Source organism: Suncus etruscus, chromosome 8 (genome assembly GCF_024139225.1).
Source record: "Suncus etruscus isolate mSunEtr1 chromosome 8, mSunEtr1.pri.cur, whole genome shotgun sequence".
NCBI classification, from domain to species: Eukaryota; Metazoa; Chordata; class Mammalia; order Eulipotyphla; family Soricidae; genus Suncus; species Suncus etruscus.
In genome coordinates, this window is record NC_064855.1 from 83,811,279 (window position 1) to 83,835,284 (window position 24,006).

At 32.7% G+C, this 24,006-nt stretch overlaps 1 protein-coding gene and 1 pseudogene across 4 annotated transcripts in view; both read right to left on the bottom strand.

Annotated features, from left to right (window-relative positions):
* PCDH9 (protocadherin 9) overlaps positions 1-24,006 on the bottom strand; it is a 965,083-nt gene that overhangs the window by 316,591 nt on the left and 624,486 nt on the right. For 2 of the 4 annotated variants that reach the window (XM_049778927.1, XM_049778926.1), the window contains one exon: positions 18,245-18,320. In XM_049778927.1, coding sequence (XP_049634884.1) covers positions 18,245-18,320 — 76 coding nt within the window. Of the gene's footprint in view, positions 1-18,244; positions 18,447-24,006 lie in introns of all 4 variants that reach the window. The other 2 variants (XM_049778925.1, XM_049778924.1) reach the window with 1 other exon arrangement.
* Positions 18,761-18,888, bottom strand: LOC126016736 (uncharacterized; annotated as a pseudogene).

Sequence of the window (24,006 nt, forward strand, 5' to 3'; positions counted from 1 at the left end):
AAAAGAGCCAAAGGGAATTGACAGAGTTTGAACCTTACCCTAAAGGCTAATAGAAGATGGTTCTGTCAAATTCTTCCAAGCAGGGGATGCCCTGAGCAATAGTCAGACCCGGAATCAAACCAAGGGACTCCTTAAATATACTGCTCCATTGACTTCCATATCACCATGGCACAAAATAGAAGTAATGATTCCTAAAATAGTTGAAAAACAAATTAAAAATGGTTGGGATCAAATCAGTGACTTGAATTGTGATATGGGGAAAAGAGAACTCATCCGTCAGTAAAGGAAAGAGAGAGAGGATGAGTGCTAGAGAATATAAATTTGATTTATAGTTCAGGCATTAACTAAAAGGCCTCTCAATTGTCTCCTTTACTTCCTCCTTTCATTCCGTGGAGACCTCAACTTGGTGTGCACTAAATAGCAACTTCAAAAGAGTGTCATTAATACTGCTACTGTTTGATGAACTGTCGAGGGTGATCATATTTGTGTCTAAGGTCAAAGAGGATGGGGATGCCTAGCCATGGAGAAAAAAACACTCTATTAAGGTGCTTATGTGAAATAATGAAAATAAGAAAGTCAATGCCACATAACAGGCTTTCTAACAATAAATCAGTAAACTATCCCTGCATTTTCTTTGAGAGAAAATAAATTCACAAGTCAGGAATACAGAAAAACAGAAAGCATACAGAAATATAAACAGAAATACTTATTTATGTATATCAATTATATTTTAATAGCAATATAAAAATTATTATATTTTTATAATAAGTAATACAAACATAAAATGTATTGTTACTTCTTCATAGAAACTTAATTTACTGAATGTTACCATAACTAAATGTCTATGAGTATAATAGAAGTCAATAGCTATGAACTCTTATCATTTGTAGATAAACAGAAAGTAGAGTGGATGTTTAGATTGAAAACTCATGAACTGAGGGTTTGGGTCAAGTGTGAATTGCATTGTTTGAATGCAGGATCATTTCTACTGATCACAATAAAACATCTTTGAAAATTTTTACTCTGTACATACTTATTTTAATTAATTTCAGATAAATTTTAAATTATACAATATACTCAAATTTTATCTTCAAATATATCATTGAAAATAATTACTTTGAGTGTTAAGTAGTAAATTAAACTATTATCAGGACAATCAAAATATATTTTATATCTTAAAAATTACCAGTAGCGGGGCTGGGAAGGTGGCGCTAGAGGTAAGGTGTCTGCCTTGCAAGCGCTAGCCAAGGAACGGACCACGGTTCAATCCCCCGGCGTCCCATATGGTTCCCCCCAAGCCAGGGGCAATTTCTGAGCACATAGCCAGGAGTAACCCCTGAGCGTCAAACGGGTGTGGCCCAAAAACCAAAAAAAAAAAAAAAAAAAATTACCAGTAGCATATAATTCATTAAAAATACCTGTATGTCTTTGTCTCATTTGTTTATTTAAATTACCTCTTCAGTTAATCAACTCAGGTATGATTGGAAGTAATATACTTTAAGGAAAAGATGTGAAAACAGCAATATAAATAAGAAGAACCGTTTCTTTTCTTTGTGGGGCACAGTTGATGATGCTCAGGTGTTCTCTCTAGAACATTCTAGAACATTGGTAGTTCTGGGGAACCATATGTGAAGCCAGGGTGGGTGGTGTCAATTGCAAGCCCCATATCACTGTACTATTTTTCTGAAATCACATTTCAAAGTAACAGTGGAATTTTTGAGCTATCTGTCTACCATAGATTATTAAAAAATAATTTACATTATTTCTAAATACATTCTATGATCAGAAGAAACAAGAGGAATAAAGGAACAAGAAAGGGAAAAAATATCTGCAAAATAGATCACTGCAAAATAGAGACTAGGGTTATTTTAAACTTTTCTTCTTCTGATGTACAAACACAAAGAGCCCAAAGATAATTCATCACCTCCTATTATATATCTTTATAATAATCCAGCAAATCAAGCTCCAAAATGTCATCATATTAAATCATTAAACTAAAATCCAGATTTCTGTTCTTTTTATGCTGTACATTAAATATTTCAAGATTTTACTGCAGATACTTTATTGCTATTTCTCATCCAAAACACCTGAAGTACTTATTTTAAAAATCATAATTACATAATGTACATGAATTCTACTTAGTAGAAATTATTAAGAATCATTGCTAGATACTCTTTAATCATTTCTCAAGGATATTAAATTTGAAGTGAACAGCCTCTTTAAAATGAAGAACCCTTTAAATGCATGTAAAATTTACCCATAATTCTTTAAAAATCTTTAAAAAAATATTCCCAGGTGCCACAATTCTTTCTATAATATGGTGGAGTATTCATTTTTATTTTCATTTTTATTGAAGTTCCATAAGTTAAAAAATTATAAATGATATCTTTAATTTTAAATTTCTTACATATTGTTCCAACATAGCATCTTTCTCCAGAGTGCATATTAAAACCTCCAGAATCGCAATGTACCCTTTTTTTTTTCTTGGCCACAGCCAGTGATATTCAGGGGTTACTCCTGGCTATGAGCTCAAAAATCACTCCTGGCTTGGGGGACCATATAGGACACCCGGGAGATGAAACCACAGTTCATCCTAGGTTAGACGCATGCAAGGCAAACGTCCTACCACTTGCACCATCACTCTGGCTCCACCAACTAACCCTTTTAAGAAACCTGACCTTCCCTATAAACAGAATCTCCAGTTCGAATGGGCTACGAATTTATAAACGTGGGCTTATTGTCTCATAGATACTATGAGACAATTATCTACTTAATTCTGAGATACTGTTTCTCATGTCACATTGTGCTTAGACTAAAAATTCACCTTAAAAAGATACATACAATGTTATTATTTCTTGACTAAAGCATTTTCTTAATTCAAAAAATACTATTAAAATGCTATTTAATCTTTTTAAATGCCACTCTTAATGTAAAATTTGTTATTTATTTACTCAGAAACGATAAAATACCTGTTTGTGCCCAAACACAAATAAATACACAAAGCCAATAAAACCAATGCCTACACATTATAAAGTTTATGGATCAATATATTATTATAATGGTCATATAACTTGTCTACTTGTTGTTATTCTATTAGACCTGGAGTGAGGGCACCCAAGTAGTTCTAAAGCAGGTAGGTAGCACTCCTGGCTCTATTTGGCTGAATGGTTCAATGGTAGGTCATTCAGGTATTCTGCTGTTTGGACTTAGTGATGCTGGATTCACTAGGTTTAGCTCTCTGAGTTATCATCTAGATATTTTATTGCAATATTCCACAACAATGTTGTTTTTATTTAAGACTACCTAGCTATTCTTCAAATATGTTGTTTACAAATCTAATTTTGACCTGTATTATAATTTATTTCAAAAATTAAGTCAATTTATGGACAATTATCCAATGATATAATGCAAAGGTTAGAAATTTTGGGCATTGTAAGATGTGGAAGGTATAGAAGCTCAGTGGCTTTTAAATTTATTATGCAAATAAGATTAATCTGTAAATTCAATTCGAGCACCACCAAATGCACCAGTATGACCTTGGCAGTGCTGCTCTTTGAGATTGATAGATGGATATTTTGCCCCATAAAAATGCACCAACACTATTGTCCAAAACTGCAACCCCGTATGAGAAGCTATCTGAGCTTCACATTGAAATTTGATGAGTATTGTAATCACAATTTGTGTGAGTGCCACATGGTAAATATTGTGACCCCTGACCATAACAATTATTACATTAATAGCCACAAAAGGAAGAAAAATGGAATACAAAAAAGTAAGTGATGTAGAATACAGAGACTTCTATAATATTTCCCTATAAATCAAATGCTCATTAAACCTACTTATAAATATTACATTGATTCTATAAAAATACAAATAATTTTGTGATTATGAAAAAGTTTTCTTAGATTAAGCGCAAGTATCATTTCAAATAGCTATTTGTATTTCTTCTTTAAGGAATTGTCTGTTCCTTTCTTCACCTTACTTTTTGAAGGGGTTAGATTTTTTTTCTTGTTAAGTTCTGTCAGTACTTTGTATATTATAGATATTAGCCCCTTATCTGATGGATACTGGGTGAATAGTTTCTTCCATTCTGTGAGTGGCTTTTGTATCTTAGGCACTCTTTCCTTTGAGGTACAGAAGCTTGTCTGCTTAATATAGTACCATCAGTTTATCTCTGCTTCACTTGTTTGGGCTATGCTGTTTCCTCCTTGAAGAAATTTTTAATCTCAATGCCATGGCGTGTTTTACCGATGTGTTGTCCTATATATCTTATAGTTTTAAGCCTCATATCAAGGTCTTAAATCCATTTGGATTTGACCTTGGTGCATGGTGTTAGATGGAGGTCTGAGATCGCTTTTTGCAAGGGGCTAGCCAATTGTGCCAACACCACTTGTTTAAGAGGCTTTCCTTGCTCCATTTTTGATTTCTTGTCCCATTATCAAAAATTAATTGATTGTTTATCCGTGGCACATTCTTGGAATACTCAAGTCTATTCCTCTAATCTGAGGATTTGTCTTTATTCCAGTATCAAGCAGGTTAATAGCTTTGTAATACAAATTAAATTTGGGAAAAATGATGCCTCTCATATTCATTTCTTTCAAGTGTTCCCCTCCCAAAATGCGATGGTGAGGTCGGAAAGATAGCATGGAGGTAGGACATTTGCCTTGTGTGCAAAAGGTAGGTGGTTCGAATCCTGGCATCCAATATGGTTCCCCAAGCCTGCCAGGAGCGATTTCTGAGCATGGAGCCAGGAGTAACCCCTGAGCGCTGCCGGGTATGACCCAAAAATAAATAAATAAATAAATAAATAAATAAATAAATAAATGTATGTCATGGGTATCTTTATTGATTGCTTTTAATCTGTACAATGCTAATCCTACCAATTTATGAGCAGGGTATGTGTCTCCATTTTCATGTGTCCTCTTTTATTTAATGCTTCACATCACTAATTCATCAGGGAGATGCAAATCAAAACAATGAGGTATTATTTCATACCACAGAGACTGGCACACATCACAAAGAAAAAGAACAATAAGTGCTGACAAGGATATGGAGAGAAAGGAATTCTCATTCACTGTTAGTGAGAATTCTGTCTAGTCCATCTTTTATGGAAAACAATATGGAGATTTCCCAAAAGTCTGGAAATTGAGCCCCCATATGATCCAGCTATATCATTCCTAGGAATATACCATAGGAACACATAAACACAATACAAAAGTGCCTTCCTCACACCTATATTTATTGCAGAGCTATTTACAATATCCAGACTCTGGAAACAGACAAGTGCCCTCAATAGATGAATGGCTAAAGAAACTGTGATACATATACACAATAGAATATTATGTTGCTATCAGGAGAGATGAAGTCATGAAATTCTCTTATACATGGATGTACATGGAATCTATTATGCTGAGTGAAATAAGTCAGAGATATATAGATAGACACCGAATGGTTTCACTCATCTATGGGTTTAAAAATAAACAAAAGACATTGTAATACTGCCCAGAGACAAGAGAGATGAGGGCTGGAAGGACTGGTTCTTGATGTGAAACACACCACATAGAGTGGTGAGTTTAGTTAAAGAGATGATTGCACTAACTATCATGACAATATTAATGTGTGAGATGAGTAGACTGCCTGTCATGAATACAGACAGGAAGGCAGTGAGGAAAGAGGGTAATGAGGGGCATTGGTGGTGGAAATGTTGCATGGGTGAAGGGGAGATTTCTTTTTATGACTGAAACTTAACTACAATCATATATGTAATCATGGTGCTTAAATAAACAAAAAATTTAAATGACTGTTCCTAAATTATTTAATTCTGAAAACAAATGTTGGCTATGAAACTAAATTGTTTTACCTAAGATATTAGTATGGTCATTTAGGACTTAAAATTAACATGTGTCTTGCCACAACTAATTACTAATAAATTTGAATCTGTGAATAGAGGCATCCTTTTTTATTTTATGTATAAGTGAGGAGGATCCAGCTAAAGTAAAAAAAAAAAGATTGCTAAATAAGTTACCTTGATTGTAATATTTATGGTAATAATATACAACTGACATTTACAGTGAGTCGAAATCTCTCTGAGTTTAGATGTTAACGTATAGCAATCTGAACAATGATAGTTCTCATCTTATGATACAGGGCATAGGCTATGTCACAAAATCAATGTGCAGGTCATTCAGCCAGCAAAAAGAAAGGGCATGATTTGTGTTATTTTTTTTTGTTTAGAATTAAGCTCCACATATACTTTATCCCACCATCTTACTTAATTTGACTAAAAGTTTCATTTGCAAAGGAAAAAAACACAGAAAAGAGGTAATTTTGTTCAATATATATATGTATATTTATGAAGCAATATTATTTATATTATCAATTACACTAAATTTTAAATGACATTTTTGTATATTTTAGGTAGATGAATTTACTATGCTATGCAATTAAAAACTTTATAATTCAGAAGCAATCTAAATACTGCCTATTTCTTTCTCCCTCTATGTTCCTTGCTATACTCTCCCATATTGACTCAGGTTCTCTTGGATGTGATTAGATTTTTAAAAATCCTGTATATTAGTACCTTAAAGAAAATAAAGCATGTAAAAGGAAACAAACACATTAAGACTCTTAAAATACAAAGCATCAAAATATGATTTTAGATAATGGGCAATTAATCAGAATTAATTAATCCATGAAACTTAAAACTTTTTTTTTTTTTTTTTTTTGGTTTTTTGGGCCACACCCGTTTGACGCTCAGGGGTTACTCCTGGCTATGTGCTCAGAAATCGCCCCTGGCTTGGGGGGACCACATGGGACGCCGGGGGATCGAACCGCGGTCCTTCCTTGGCTAGCGCTTGCAAGGCAGACACCTTACCTCCAGCGCCACCTACCCGGCCCCGAAACTTAAAACTTAAGCCTGCTGCTCTCTGTAACAACCAGTAAAAAGTAAATAATCATAACGCTTATTTTTCTATGCATTAATATTTCTGAATGTAAATGCAAAAATAACTTCCAATGTTAAAATCTTCTTGTTTTATGAATGTGAAAGTTACTATACTAAAATTTGATGCCTTTTTAAAGGCAAAGAAATTATGTCTCTACCTGAATCATTGTTCCATTATGCCACAATGCTCCATGAATGGTTATGCTAATATATTTACAAGATAATATGAGGTGAATCAATCATTAATATCAATTTTTATTAAAATTTAAAGTATACAATGGGTGACTCTGCATAGTTATTTGATTTTGTTATCTATTTAACTAAATGCTTTTTAATTATAACAACATTCTAAGGACTGAAGTTTTGTTTATTATTGTGACACACCCAGCAGCTATCTCTGCACATCTTGAATGTACACTCAGGGATCACTCATAGTTGGTCTTGGATAATCATAGATGGTCAATTATTTAGACTGAGTAAACGAGGTGTAATAGGAGCAACTAAATCCCTGCTATATATCTACTTCTTTTTATGATATTCATTTTCAAAAATTAAAATAGTTTGCAAATCTTAGAAATCTGAACTTTTTTTATTTAAGTATACATGAATATTTAAGCAACATCTCAATCTCAATGATTGAGACAACATTGGATCAAAAAACTTTTAGTAGCTATGTGAAATCTATACTTAACCAGTAAATCCTACTTCACTTGACAATTTTTTCTGAGGTTTACTAAAATGTTGACATTCATGTAATTGTCACTTAGATTAATGTGAATAATCCTCAATTCATTACCACAACCAAGTTTAAAATAATCTTTTTATTAATATGGATGTTTGGTTAAATTTTGATTGTATCTTTAAAATTTTAAAACTGCCTTCAATCCTGCAATAATGTTTTTTTACATATGAGATGGAATATATTTTAGGACATTAGATTCCTTAAATTAGAAATATATTTTCTTGAAATATCTTTTATTTTTAATTGAAAGGTATAATTCTGTACATTACAATGTTACTAAACATGTAAGCTCCTTATGTTTATAAGGATTTCCTGATTTTGTATTTTTATCTATTTCATGTATTAGTCCCAAAGTATATAAATACAATTATACGTAGAATTTATTTTATTTCTCTAGGACAAACCACACTCCTTATGATCTTTAAGAATCTTAAAGTAATGAGCAAGACAATAACTCAATGTAGTGAGAAGCATGACTAACATGCACAGAACTCTGAATTCAGTCTGTAGCCTAAAACACCATTAGGTCTGGCCATGATGGCCACCAGCTCTCCTGCTATACTAAAGAAACAGCTCAAAAATGGGCTCCAGAATTGTATTACTTGGCCTGCATTTTTGGGGGAGGGCAGGTCCCTTGGCATTGATTGGGAGACCCAAAACCCACCCAGAAAAATAAAAATCCTTAGAAGAATGAATTGCATGCTTTCATGAAGTCATGAAAATCTATTCTATACAGGACCAAAGAAAGCTGGCATTACCTTTAAGTTAACACTAGGAGGCATCTTGTTCCTACAGATTTTTCTTTTATAGTACTAAACACATTGTTGTGACTTCTTAAATAACTATTCACTATTAAATTTTGGAAAACTAAGGTAATATTCAAAATGAATGACACCTAAATCTTGCCAGCAAAGGAAATTTGTATCTCTGTATGTTTTCCATCCACTTTTAAACTATTTTAATTAATAGATAAAATCATCTTATTAAAATATAGACATATTGTCAATGCATTATTAAATTTTTTAAATAAATTTAAAATAAATAAAATGATTTTAAAATAAAAATTTATGATTCTATGTAACATAATGTTACACTAAATTATTTGTAAGTTTTAGGCTAGATCGAAATTTTCACTAAAGTAAAGCCAAAATCCTGTTAGTAGTTCTCTCATAAGTAATTTGTCTTATTAGTTTATTGCTTAACCAATTCCCATTTTTAATATTTCATATATTTAAATTTCTTCTTTAAATAAATTTAGTAACTAAAAGCCAAATGTCAATGGCAATTCATGGAAGTATAGACTTTCTTAAAATATGTCACTAAAATTTACTTCTTTGAATAGCAAAATCAAAACTCAGGCTGAAAGTACATTGTGTTCTAATTCTGCCACACCTATCATAAAATAGTAGACAAGTTAATTGATATTCCTAAATTTTAAATTACTCAACTATAATTAATATATAAAATTTCTACATACCATATTTTCCAGAATATAAGACGACTTTTGAAACAAAAAAAGTCAACCGAAAATAGGGGGTCTACCGAAAAATGTTTCAATATGCCGCTAAACGAAAATTGTCTGAATATTGCCACAAAATGAATTTTCCAACTCTGCTCGGACCACCTCTCTAACTCAGCCAATCCAAGCAGGCTTTTTATGCATACAAATGAGACAATGTTCTGGACCTGAATCTACACTGTAAAAAGCCTGCTCAGATTGGCCAGAGTCAGAGAAGAAGTCTATTACAGTATAACCTTTGAACCTTTGCTTCTTGTGATTGGCTCACTGTGGTACATGAACACAGGAACACATGCAGCACATGTAGCACAGGAACATTCTGTCTGATACAGCGAATATAGGCCTATACCTATGTTTTAACTGCAAATTACGGGGTTGTCTTATATGCCCGGTCATCTTATACGCTGGAAAATACGGTAATTTTAAACTTATATTTTAAAAGACTAGCATTTTGGAATCTTTAAATCATAAGAAGAACTTAATAAGTATCACTCCAAATTAGCAACTTATGATACAACTATCTTAGTAAGATAGACAGGAAGTGTGAGTTTAATATTTTAAAACATAGTTTATTTTTAGTCAGAAGCATTTTCAGGCAGGGCTTCAATAAAGTAAATATAATATACAAGTTTGCACATGGTAGAAGAAAAATCATCTTAAGTAGCATTTAAAAGAAACACAAGATATAAAAATATCTCTATTCACAATTATCAATGGAAGTAGATTAAGACATAATTCTAAATGAATGGTAGTAAGCTCTTATCAACTTAATCACATTGAGACTGTTTTGGTTTGTTTTTAGTTTAAAGTAATACTTTCCTCAATCTAGTTCTATTTCTAAAATAAACTTATTTTGAAAAATCCCTTTACTATTATATTTGATTTATATATATGTAAATAAATATATACTGCACTTTAAGTAAGTTTATGGTAACATTATGTTCATTTTAAGAAAATATGATTTTTTCTGCTTTTACTAATATGATAATTCTTTGTACATAAAAAGTGTGATAAAACTCAATGAATGCAAAATATTTCATAGTGCATAATTGTAGGTAAGTTGTAAACTCAGATGCCTAGGCCCCAGAAACATTTGTATTTTATACATAAATGTCATCTCTTGTATTTAAACATTTCTTTCAGATGTGAAAAGCAAGACCAACGTTTTCAGTTAAAAATGTTAATCCAAAATTATTAAGGGGCATTTTTGAAAATATTTTCAAATATATATTTTAATAAGTATAATTAAGTTTCATGCGATAATCATACAAATAAGCATATAGTCACATTAATCTCAACTCTAATTTTTCTATTTGAAATATACTTAGTATATAATTTATGGCAATTTTTTTACAAATTATTTTGTTTACATTTTGAATTAAAATATATCCTTTGCTCAAAATAAGTAAATGAAAAATTAGTACATAAATTGTATTCACCTGTGTTAGATTTAAACCATTTACTTTACAACTATTTTGTTTATTTTGGAGCCATCCCCAGCTGTACTCAGGGCTTACCTTTGGTTCTTTACTTAAGAATCACTTCTATGGTGCTCATAGGATCATTTATGGCACTAGGGATCAGACCAGGATCAAGCCACATGAAAACCAAATATTTTATCCTCTATGATATCTCTCCTGCAATTTTATGATAGCCTTAAAATAAGTTTTGCATTTGAAACATGGCAAAGTATGAATAAATTAAAATAAGTAGAAATATATATGTGTGCGTATATGTATACAATTAGACACACATTTATGCATATATATATTTTATATATATATATAAAACCACATCAAATCTCAACTACTTATGTTTCATTGCATAATTTATTCTTACTGTTGGCAGGGACATGGTGCAGTCCATATGTGAAGCCCAAGTTTCTATTCCTAGCACCATTAAATATTTCACATCACTAATATCAGCAAAACCATTGTTATCATTATTATCATAATGCGGTATTTGTAAAGCAAATATAAGAAATCACAATGTTGAGCTTAAACTTTCTTTTGAATAAATATCAATAATTATTTTTATATAAAACTTCAATCCTATTACAAATAAATAAAATAATAAAACATTTTATTAGAATCATAACCACAACTAATATATTTATAATAGTGAGAAAGAAATTATGATGCCAAAAAAAAAGCTTTTTTATGGGTCACGACTGAAGTGATTATCTATACATACTATGACCCAGAAATTCTTCAAATCAATACTTAAATAAGTACATATTTTTTAAATCCCTTGTGCTAACCACAGTTCAGCATGTCGAATGACAAATAGAGTGAAATTTCCTCCTGTGTACTTTGAAAAAGAAAAAACACCTAGATTTTATTAGGAGAGGGAGTGCTCACAAAATGGTACTCAGGGATTACTCCTAACTCTGCACTCAGGAATTAATTCTGGTGGTTCTTAGAGGACAATATGTGTGATGCCTAGAACTGAAACAGATTTGTGTTATGAAAGGCAAGAGCCCTGACCAATGAGAAATCTCTAAAATCTCTCTGGTTCCCCAAAATTTTGTTTAAAAAACAATTATTATTGCTTATTATTTTAACTTTTATCAACTATATTATTTAATAGTGGAGTGTGCAGGTTTTCACTAAAGTACAATTTCATTTGCAAGTGAAAAATTTAAAGACTAAAGTACTTTGATTATTTTTTTTAGATATTCCTTTTCCTACCCCACCTAAATCAAACAGATACTTACTTTATGTTTATTACATATGTGATATTGAGACAGAACAGTTTTACAGAGAAACAATTGGATGCTTTTCAAAGTTCTAAATCTATCTTAGACTTTACCTTTTTTGGTTGCCATTAAGATTATAAAAAACTATTAATTTTTATTTTGACTGACCCTGACCTCTGATTTTGAGGGGAAATATCAAGATAAATACTGGAAACTATACAATCTCAGTATTTCTTTATAATTCAGTCTAGATAGAAAGGACAAATTTGGAAAAGTTAGGAATACAGAGGAGATCTTTTACATCAGATATCTTGAAACAAATTATAGGTATATACATTTAGGTTTAGAATATTTAGGTTTAGAATATTGAGGTTAGTTCTTGATAGAGTACAGGGATGTAAATAGAGACCAGTCATGAACCACCAAGCAAAAGGTTTGAGGGTCCAGAGAAATCTCAAAAAAAACCTGTGTCCAGCCATCTCATGAAGTTGACAGTGTTCCCAGATGGTCCAAGAACAGCAGAATAAAGTTAAATAACTATTGGACAAGTGGGACCATGAATACTTCAGAGTACTTATAAGTAAGCTAAAAACACTAATACCAGATGGTTCAAATATACTTGACATAATATAAGATCCTTAAGAATTGAGAGGGAAAATTAAATGACACTTCTACATTTATTGAAAGTAAGATTATGCATCTTAACCTAAAGGATGAAAGGGATAAAAGTGAAAGGCACACTTCTAGGATATAGAATTGTTTAGCATGATATGTATATTCCAATAAAAAAACTCTCAGTCATTCATTTCTCTCCCTAGAAAAGACCATATAGGAAAGTATTGCCAGAAGAATTACATTACAAAGTTGACTCCTTATAATATTTTTGCTCTTGTATATTCAAAAACTTTCCAATTGCCCATTTCCTCATAACCTCTATATTTGGTTATTTGATCACATATGGACTTGTGACCCATAATTGCTCCAGATTATAGTCATTATATTTGCAAATCCCACTAATTACAGATTGTTACAACTTTAGATTATTTTGGAGTTTCATGTAAAAGCTTTTATAACTTCCTTACACTTAGTTCAATATCTGGTTTGCTTTTTTTTATTTATTTAAACACCTTAATTACATACATGATTGTGTTTGGGTTTCAGTCATGTAAAGAACACCACCCATCACCAGTGCAACATTCCCATCACCAATGTCCCAAGTCTCCCTTCGCCCCACCCGACCCCCGCCTGTACTCTAGACAGGCTCTCCATTTTCCTCATACATTCTCATTATTAGGACAGTTCAAAATGTAGTTATTTCCCTAGCTAAACTCATCACTCTTTGTGGTGAGCTTCCTGAGGTGAGCTGGAAATTCCAGCTCTTTTCTCTTTTGTGTCTGAAAATTATTATTACAAGGGTGTCTTTCATTTTTCTTAAAACCCATAGATGAGTGAGACCATTCTGCGTTTTTCTCTCTCTCTCTGACTTATTTCACTCAGCATAATAGATTCCGTGTACATTCATGTATAGGAAAATTTCATGACTTCATCTCTCCTGACAGCTGCATAATATTCCATTGTGTATATGTACCACAGTTTCTTTAGCCATTCGTCTGTTGAAGGGCATCTTGGTTGTTTCCAGAGTCTTGCTATGGTAAATAGTGCTGCAATAAATATAGGTGTAAGGAAGGGGTTTTTGTATTGTATTTTTGTGTTCCTAGGGTATATTCCTAGGAGTGATATAGCTGGATCATATGGGAGCTCGATTTCCAGTTTTTGGAGGAATCTCCATATCGCTTTCCATAAAGGTTGAACTAGATGGCATTCCCACCATCAGTGGATAAGAGTTCCTTTCTCTCCACATCCCCGCCAACACTGTTTATTCTCAGTCTTTGTGATGTGTGCCATTCTCTGTGGTGTGAGGTGGTATCTCATCGTTGTTTTGATTTGCATCTCCCTGATGATTAGTGATGTGGAACATTTTTTCATGTGTCTTTTGGCCATGTGTATTTCTTCTTTGTCAAAGTGTCTGTTCATTTCTTCTCCCCATTTTTTGATGGGGTTAGATGTTTTTTTCTTGTAAAGTTCTGTCAGTGCCTTGTATATTTTGGAGATTAGCCCCTTCTCTGATGGGTATTGGGTGAATAGTTTCTCCCACTCAGTGGGTGGCTCTTGTATCCTGGGCACTATTTCCTTTGAGGTGCAGAAGCTTCTCAGCTTAATATATTCCCATCTGTTAATCTCTGCTTTCACTTGCTTGGAGAGTGCAGTTTCCTCCTTGAAGATGCCTGTAATGTCCTGGAGTGTTTTGCCTATGTGCTGTTCTATATATCTTATGGTTTTGGGGCTGATATCGAGGTCTTTAATCCATTTGGATTTTACCTTCGTACATGATGTTAGCTGGGGGTCTAAGTTCAATTTTTTGCAAGTGGCTATCCAATTGTGCCAACACCACTTGTTGAAGAGGCTTTCCCTGCTCCATTTAGGGTATCTGGTTTGCTATAATACAAAATTTATAATTTATAATACCATTGATTCAAAATTATAAATTTGAAGTAAAATAAATTAAATTTAATAAATATGTATGTAGGAGCAAGATGTTGTGTTATAACCTACAGTTTCAAAAAGCTTTTTTAAACAAAATAATTTGTACTATGCCCAGTGAAAAAATTATATAAGAGGGTCAGAGCAGTGCCATGGTGGGAGGGCATTTGCCTTGCACACACTGACCTAGGACAGACTGCAGTTGAATCTCCCAGCATACCATATGGTCCTCCAAGCCAGGAGCGATTTCTGAGTGCAGAGCCAGGAATAACCCCTAAGCATCACCAGGTGTGGCTCAAAAACCAAAAAAAAAAAAAAATGTATAAGGGAGAAATGCTGCTATAAGTTATTTCTGGTTTGATGTAATAGTGTATCAGGTAGAGCTTTTCATGTTTTGCTCACATCATGCAGTCCTTTGAGCTCCACCAAGAGCAGGCGTCTCAAACTCAATTTACCTGGGGGCCACAGGAGGCAAAGTCGGGGTGAGGCAGGGCTGCATAAGGGATTTCGCTTACCAAATATTCGCAATAAAAAATCGCATTAGTAAGCAAAAAACAAATTGCAAAAAATCGCATTAAACATTTGCATACCCCGAATGGAACTGCTCAGGGTATGCGAATGTTTAATGCGATTTTTTCTTACTAATGCAATTTTTATTGCGATTATTCGGTAAGTGAATAATTGCGAATACTGCGATATTTGAAGGCCGGCTGCGGGCCACAAAATGTTGTAAGGAGGGCCGCAAACGGCCACGAGTTTGAGACCCCTGACCAAGAGTGAACTCTGAGCACTAACAAATATAGCTTAAAATTCCTTCAATTTTTTTCTGGTCTTTAACAATTTTTTATTAATCATTATACTAGAAAGTATAGGAGCCTATGCAGATGTTACAATAACAATAGTACAATAGTAATATATGTAAATTATGTGAATATAGGAAGATATAAAACCACATAATTATGGTTCTTTAAAATGTATCTTGTCACAGAAAAAACAACCCAAAATACAAATGACTGACAGAAAGAATATTATTACTGAAGATTACTGCATCGTTATACTGCACCTAACTGAGAAATTTCTTAATATTAATTACAAAAACTGTGACTGCAGAAATTTTTAGATAGTAGAATTCTAACATGATTTACTATTTTGTTATTAAAATCTTAGAATTTTAGGCATGTAGTTAATTCAACTCTAGAAATTTATAAAAGAGGTTAAACATTTGTTGTCCTATTTAATATTATAATAATTTGTAACCTCCAGGGTATCTTGGGGTTCTGTTTTCTGTATATCCTTTATTTTGTCTAAATGGTTAAAATTTATGCATTCAAGAAACACTGTTCCAGGGGTCCTCAAACTTTTTAAACAGGGGGCCAGTTCACAGTCCCTCAGACCTTTGGAGGGTCTGACTATAATAAAAACAAAACTTATGAACAAATTCTTATGCACACTGCATATATCTTATTTTGCAATGAAGAAACAAAATAGATACAAATACAATATGTGGCCCGCGGGCCATAGTTTGAGGACCACTGCGTGTTTCAAAGTTACTTAATGGCCATCATTGGTTTAAGTGAAGATTTTGTGTTGCATTGTGCTTAAAAGATAATATTAAATTATGTGTACATAGTTAGAATATGTTATCCTGAGTGTCTCTAATTCCATGTGACTTAATTAATAAAAATTTTGGTTACTTTTAGAATGGGGGCTAAGGGAGTAGAAGGAACCAGGGAACCCTGGAGGGAAGATGACACTGATGACAGATTTTATACTGGAATATGATATACCAAAAACTCAGCTATAAATAACTTTGCAAATAATGGTGATTGATGGTTTGATTTTTAAGTCATAGGGCAGGAGAGATAGGACAGTAGGATACTGTGTTGGCCTTGTTCACCTTGTTTATCCCCTAGACAACATATGGTCTTCCAAGCTTGCTAGGATTGATCCATAAGCCAGAGTCAAGAGTACACCTGAAGAACTTCTACATTAGCCAAAACATTATTATATCTGTACATACTAGGAAAATGTCTGTCTTAGCGCAGCTGAAGCTAACTGTATTTTGTTCAGTTTCTTTTACAGTTATATATGTTGAATTAACTCTGTTAAACCATGGAGACTAGTCCTAAGAAAAATGTTACTGGTGTTCTAAAGAGTCTTTTAAAAAATTGATAAGGGAGCAGTATGACAGATATATGATAGTTTAGAAAGAACTGTTTTGAGGCCTGTTTACCCATCCTTATCACAAGCAGAATAGACTAATTCAATAGAACAAACTTAAATTAAATCAAGCTAATACTGAAAAAAACAGTGAACTCTGATCTCTCACAAGCTACGTGATAAGAAGTTCACACATTGCTTGTTATCTGGTTTTCTGGCTATATGAAGTCAAAATGTGTACAGATGTATATTATGAGAACAATGCACAGAAAATGGAATATAAAGAGGTGACTGAAACTGAATCCAAATAATTATTTCTACAAGGTAATCTCAAGCATGGAGGAGAACAGAAAGAAGACATAAGTGTATCTCTCCACTTACATTAGAAAGAGGAAAGGAGGGAAGTTGTGCTGGAGTAACCAGAAGAGGTCACAATCATAGAGGTTATGAATATGTGCCAAGGTAACCAACCCATCACACATCAAAAATATTCAGTTTAAAATCTTATGAATCCATGGTTCTTAAGAAAGTACAGTTATGCCCTGCACATAGCAGAACTTGTTTCAATCCTTGTCATTGACCATAATTTTATCCACAATTTACTACCAGGAATAATTTCTGAGTGCAACACCAGATATATATAGCCTTTGAGCATCACCTGTTGAGGCCCCAAAACGAACAAACAAAATTAAATTTAAAAGAAATCATAGAAATTAGAGAAAAAATATACAGGACTGCAATGAATGGACTATTTAGAAAAGCCTATTATGCTTCTCACATCCTCTAGGTAGTTCTATTTTAATTACAAATCTACAGAAGCAATCCAACATTAAAAATTGTAGGCCATTAGTAGTTAAAATAAAATAGGAAAAGCCACCATTTCCCACTGTACACAACCTGTTTGAAGCTAGCTAAAAAGAGATGAGAAATACTTTTTAATTAAAATATAGGAGCAAGTACTGTAGTTACTAATAATATGTAAATGTTAATCAATGTGTAATAGTCAGTTCATTTTTAATAGCTTCCTAGATTTTTAAGAGAACTTTTCTCAAGGTAAGTCAATTTCAAAAATAAACAAACAAAAACACTAAAAGTAAGAATTAAAACCTGGGAAAATTTTTATTTTATTTTTTATTTTAATAATGAAAAACAAAGTATACAAAATTGAAATGTCAATGAAATAAAATTCAATTGTCATTATTACCCCAAACTCTCTTAAACAATTCTATAATATTTGTGTCCAATGAAAATAGCATTCACTGAAAACACGTATTATTGATATATAAAAATATATTTATTATTCTTCACTGACTTCATTCTTCTAAAATAGTAAACTGCCTTCACATTTATGTCAGAGTGTCGTGGAATAAATAGCTTCTTATAATTTTAGCTCTAGAGTTTTTTTTTTTTCCATCATGGCTCATAAATTAGAAAGGATCAAACAGTTTTAGCGGGCAATATATCAAGCACAGTAAACTTGATATATTTCAAATACAGGGCATTATCAATAAAAGAAGACAAAAAAGAAAAAAGAAAGAAAACATCCTGTCCATTAACTTGCTCCTCAATGTTGTACCATCAAACACAAGTACACAGCACAAATATTAGAAGCCAAGCAATAAAAATTTGAAGGGGACTCACCAGAGTTGGGATCAGAGTTGCCGTCTGCTTCAGTCCTCTTGTCCGGAGAGGCCTGGTCATAGAATTCGTCCTGTGGCTGAACCAGAGGAAGAGGTTGTGAGATCAGGGTTCCACTCCCCACAGGCTCGTGGTCTCCTAGACCACTGTCACTGCAGCTTTCCTGGGAGCCATCAGGGAGGTGGAATGTAACGCGGCGCTGCGACTACAAAGAAGACCACACAGGACAGGCTGATTAACAAACACTCTCTCCCAAGAAATTAGGCTCAATGGAGCACAACATCAAAACAGCTTTCAAAAATATAATATAAAAGTAAAATAAATAGCACTGGAGACCAGTCTCTGCACAGACATTTATTAACTCTTTACTGATAAGCACACAAGTTGCAAGATTTCAGAAAAAAAAATGTGCTGTATAATATAAGCATGAAGAACAAATATAAAATTATTTAAAAGTTTTTTGAGAGAGGCAAAAGGCCTATTCTAATAGTTGAAAAAATGATAGAAACTTTTTTTCCACATCAAACTGGTAATGTGCTGACATAATAATGTGCTGTCATAATGATGACATAATAAAATTTAAGGGAGACACATGTCATATCAACTTGTGAACACCCCAAAACCATGCTTATGAAGTGGAAAAGGATACTGATAGGATCTATTAAAAGAGTAAATGTTGGTTTCAGATCTGAATAAACTCAATATAATACAACATTCTGGTTTCCTTTAAGGAAGAACCATTGTGCGGAATTGAGGTCTTAAATAAATATTTATTGAATGATACCTGAGATATTACCACTGGTCTTAGTTTACAGAATATCCCATTTGAAAGGCATTTTAATAATATTTAGTGTCTACTGCATGTTCTTACTATCAGGTATAATATAAAGAATATAATAGATATTTAATATATTGCTACATAAGAAAGTCTAGTGTTTTAATAAATAAACCATGAGTTTCAGAAACTTTGGTCTGGTTTTTATTATAAATATTATTTTAACTGCATGGATCCACATAATATAAAATATATGAGGGAATGGAGAGATAGGTCACTGGGTAAGCAACTTGCCTTGCACATACCCAACACCAAACAATACATGGTCACTAAAGCCCTGCCAGGAATTATTCCTAAACACAGAGCTATGAGGGTGGCATAAAATTTGAAACACACACGAGTATATAAGTATAAATGTATTTATAACTACATAGAGATGTTATGCCTCAAAAACTTCAGTGGGAATAGTAACTTTGTGATATGTCAGACTACATCTATTTCTCTGCTGATTCAATAGTCAAAAGGCCTTTTATTAAAACAAGATGTGTTACATTTACTCATGTTTAACATAATTATGAATATATTATAATATTAAATGGATATGACAACTTTATAATTCATAAAATGATTTTAAAATATGATATGTACACAAAGTACATTTCAAATAAGTAGTTGAAGGTATAATATTATTCTATGATTTTATATACTGTCAGTACATAGCCTATTTCCTGTGAGTCATTGGTTCAAATCCAGCTTTCAGTCATAGCGGGGAAGAGCTGATGCACTTTATTGCTGTTCAATGACCTGTACAAAATTATTTGATAGATCAGTACATTTTTAATGAACTGATGCAGACATCACATAAACTCTAATCATAAATGGTGCTAATTGAGTCTATTGTAGCACATTTCACCTTCATGCCTAACTACCTCATACCATCATTTCCTTTTCAAAAGCTTTTGAAACCTGCCTCGATGAGAGCTGCAGAATGTGCAATCCAAAAACAATATTAATATTTAAAGTTTATTTCTCCACATGTAGCAAAGGGTATACTATCATTTTTTATTTATTAGAATGATTCCTCTCATGGGAACTTAACCCTTTCAGAAAATGTGATGCACAATTATTTTCTGTATTTTTTTCAGTATATCAATCTTTAATCCATAGCATTCACTGGTGATAGAATGATAGTAAAGGGGTGGTAGAAGGAGGGCACTTGCCTTGCATACAGCAGACTCAAGTTTGATTCCTGCCACCCATATGGTCCCCCGTACGGAGTCAGGAGTAACCATGAGTGTTATTGAGTGTGGCCAAAAAACTAACAAATATGCTACTAAAGATTTAGGACAATGTTCTGCTTTTCTTTGGGGCTGGAACCACACCCCAGTATTCAGTGACTATTCATGGTTCTATGCTCAAAAATAATCCCTTGCAATTCTTGGGGGACTATATGTGGTGCCAGGGATCAAAGCAGGGTCAAAAGCTTGTAAGACAAGCACATTAACCTCGCTGCCATCGTTCCAGTTCCTCAAACACACTTTTAAAATGACAGCCTTATGAATAGTCTATAGTTTTGCTGACTAAAATATCTTTGATCTATTTTTGGAGGAATATCTCAGTAATAGCTAAGGTGAAACTAAAAAGAGACAAAATATAAGAGATTGGTGATACATTTGATATATATTTAATGCCTTATTTATATTTACACATTTTAGTTATGATCCATACACAAAACTCTGATCATGTCTAAATATAGCATTTCTTACTCCACCTACTTTAGAATTTAAGTATTCTGAACATCTACTAAAATCTAGGTATTAGAATTACACTGACAATAATTAGTAAATCATTTTTACCCAGAATATTTCATTCACCACCATTTATTAAATATCCTAGACATATTTCTGTAAGAGTAAAAATAAGAGCCTTTAGAGCTTAAATTACTAAAATTTATGAATATATTTACAAAGTATGTGTTTAACATTAATTGAAGAAAGGTGCACACTTTATTAACCTAATGTATGCTGGCAATAGGCATAGTTATGAACTAAGAATTTGAAAATGCATATTTATGATATAAAGAAAATCATCAGAACTTATTATCATGATTGAAGCAAATCAAGGAAAGCCCATCATATCATTTTGGATGTAAGGATTCAAGTCAATTAATATGCAGAAGAACTTGGGTTCATAAAGTCTTAGTAAATAATTGTTGTGTAAATTCCAAAAATAGATCAAAGATATTTTAGTCAGCAAAACTACAGACTATTCATAAGGCTGTCATTTTAAAGTGTGTTTGAGGAACTGGAACGATGGCAGTGTAAATGGTATTACACAATTTTTAGGGAAGAGAATCCAGAGAAGAACCAGAACACGATTTTAAATCTCAGAGCTGCTACTTTGCAGAAATGCACTCAGAAAGGTATTTTTATTATTTCTTTGAATAAGTTCCTGACTCTGAAGTGGAGAAAAATAACTTGTATTACTAGAGGTATATTGTAAGACCTTGATTAGATTAAAAAGTGAAGGGTTTCTTGGAGCTTTAACTCTTGAAATGGATAGCTACGTTTTACTTTTTAGAATTTTTTTCTATCTTTATTTTTTTTTAAATGTAATTTCTTCATCCCAGGGGGAAAATATTTTTTTCTTTCAGAAGGGAACTGCCTGAACCACATAATCATAGCTATCTACACCAGGTCTGTGGTACATGGCACTTCAGCGTGTCCCTTGAGAGTATGCTACTCTTGGGCATGGCTTCTCCACAGAAGAAATAATTATTTTCACCATTCACATAACCTAGAACTGTGGATAACTTTAAAGAGAAAAGGATGGGAGAAATATTACTTATTGCCTCTGGCAATTGTGCTTATCCTATGGAATCAGATCCCAATTTAGTTGTCTAATAAAGTTACACCTTGCATTACTGATGTAAACTAACACTTATTATTCAGTTTCTATTTTAGACTTTCCAGAGTTTGGCCACATATTTTGTTTTCTGAATCTGTCTTACCTATTCAATTCTCTCCCATGGGAAACATTATATTTATTATTGGCTATGTCTGCTCAACGGCTTGAATGTCACATTTGTTTATCTGATTTATTACTGACAGGTTAGTTCCAGGTCCCAGATTTCCCTAAGAAGGAATAAGATGGGAACTAGAACTACTGAGGTTGCTTTATGTTATTTTTTCTCAGGACTGTCTATATAAATTCTGACCTGGCAAAGCTTTAATCACAGACTTTAAATCTATACAAGCATAAATGGACATGAATAAAATATGTATTCCAGAATACTGCAAATCAGTAGATGCCACACTGGTTTGTATAAGAAATCCCAATTTCTCTCTCTCTGTTTCTCTCTCTCATATATATATATATATTGCAAGTTAACAGAAAAAGAGGAAACTTTAAGATGTACAGTGATAATACACATCTTGTTGCATTATTACACACTTTTTCAAGAGACATTGAAAGAATGAATCACACAAGCAACCGCAATCATTGAATGCTTCTCTAGTGTGTTTCTTACTAGTAATGAATATAATTCAACATTTAATCACTTTTGTTCAAGTCAACAATACTACCTCCATTGATCTAAAGAAATTCCCAAGTGCAAAGATTAAATGGTAAGGTTTATTGTATGCAGTATATAAAATAGTGAAAAAATGTAGAGAAGTAAGAAATGTTCAATAGGTGTTTTATTAAAAAAATATGTCATCTTTTTCTCATGAATTGAGGAATGTCAGTTAGTATTTCTCTACTATTCTTTGTTTTTTTAATTATTGCAATTAAGATCTTGCCTTTCCTGAAAACACAAAATAACAATATAAATTCTGCACTAAACCAATTACTGTGAGTCAAGTACAAGTTAATGACTAATATATAAAGTAATTATCCTTTAAAAAAGTGTAAATTGATACTTTGGTTCAGAAAAATATGCTTTAGAATTTAATATGATTTTATTTATATTTACTTAAATTCTCTTTAAATAGCTATTCTTAATTCTTAATTACCGTATTTTCCGACGTATAAGACGACCGGGCGTATAAAATGACTCCCTAATTTTGCAGTTAAAACATAGGTTTAGGCCTATATTCGCGTATCAGACAGAACGTTCCTGTGCTGTAACTGTATGTACCACAGTGAGCCAATCACAACAAGCAAAGGTTCAAAGGTTCTACTGTAATAGACTTCCTCTCTGACTCTGGCCAATCTGAGCAGGCTTTTGACAGTGTAGATTCGGGTCCAGAAGTTGTCTAATTTGCATGCATAAAAAGCCTGCTTGGATTGGCTGAGTTAGAGAGGCGATCCGAGCAACCTTGCAGTGATTGGTGCAGGATCGAATTGGAAAATTCGTTTTGTGGTAATATTCAGACAATTTTCGTTTAGAGGCATATTGAAACATTTTTTGGGATATACTCGGCGTATAAGACAACCCCCTATTTTCGGTTGACTTTTTTGTTTCAAAAGTCATCTTATATGCTGGAAAATATGGAAGCTAATATAAACATTTATTAATCATCTATACTGTAGCAAGTCTCTAAGTAGCATAAACCCTCATGCATATACATCCAATCGATATTGATCATGCTGCACTAATACTTATGACAAAGTTCCATATGTGAAATTTTTTCTTGCCTTTCTGAGCGGTAAATTCAGTGAACACCTTTCTTATTAATTTAAAACAATAGTTTTTATCTGTCCTTCTACAACACAGCTAAATAAATAACCCCAAAGAGATTTAAAACAATATTAGAGACTGGAAATTGCATTTTAGTATAAATATTTTAATTGACTTTAGCTAAAATAGTTTTGATTTTTTTTAAATGTTATGGGAAGATATTTTAACTGATAGTTAAAAACTATCATGAGATCAATTCTATTTTACAAGATATGGGGAATTTTTTTTTAAATTATGAAAGGACATTTTCACCACTATTTCAATTCAATAGAAAGTTTCTCAATAGCTCTTACTAACTAAAATCAATGC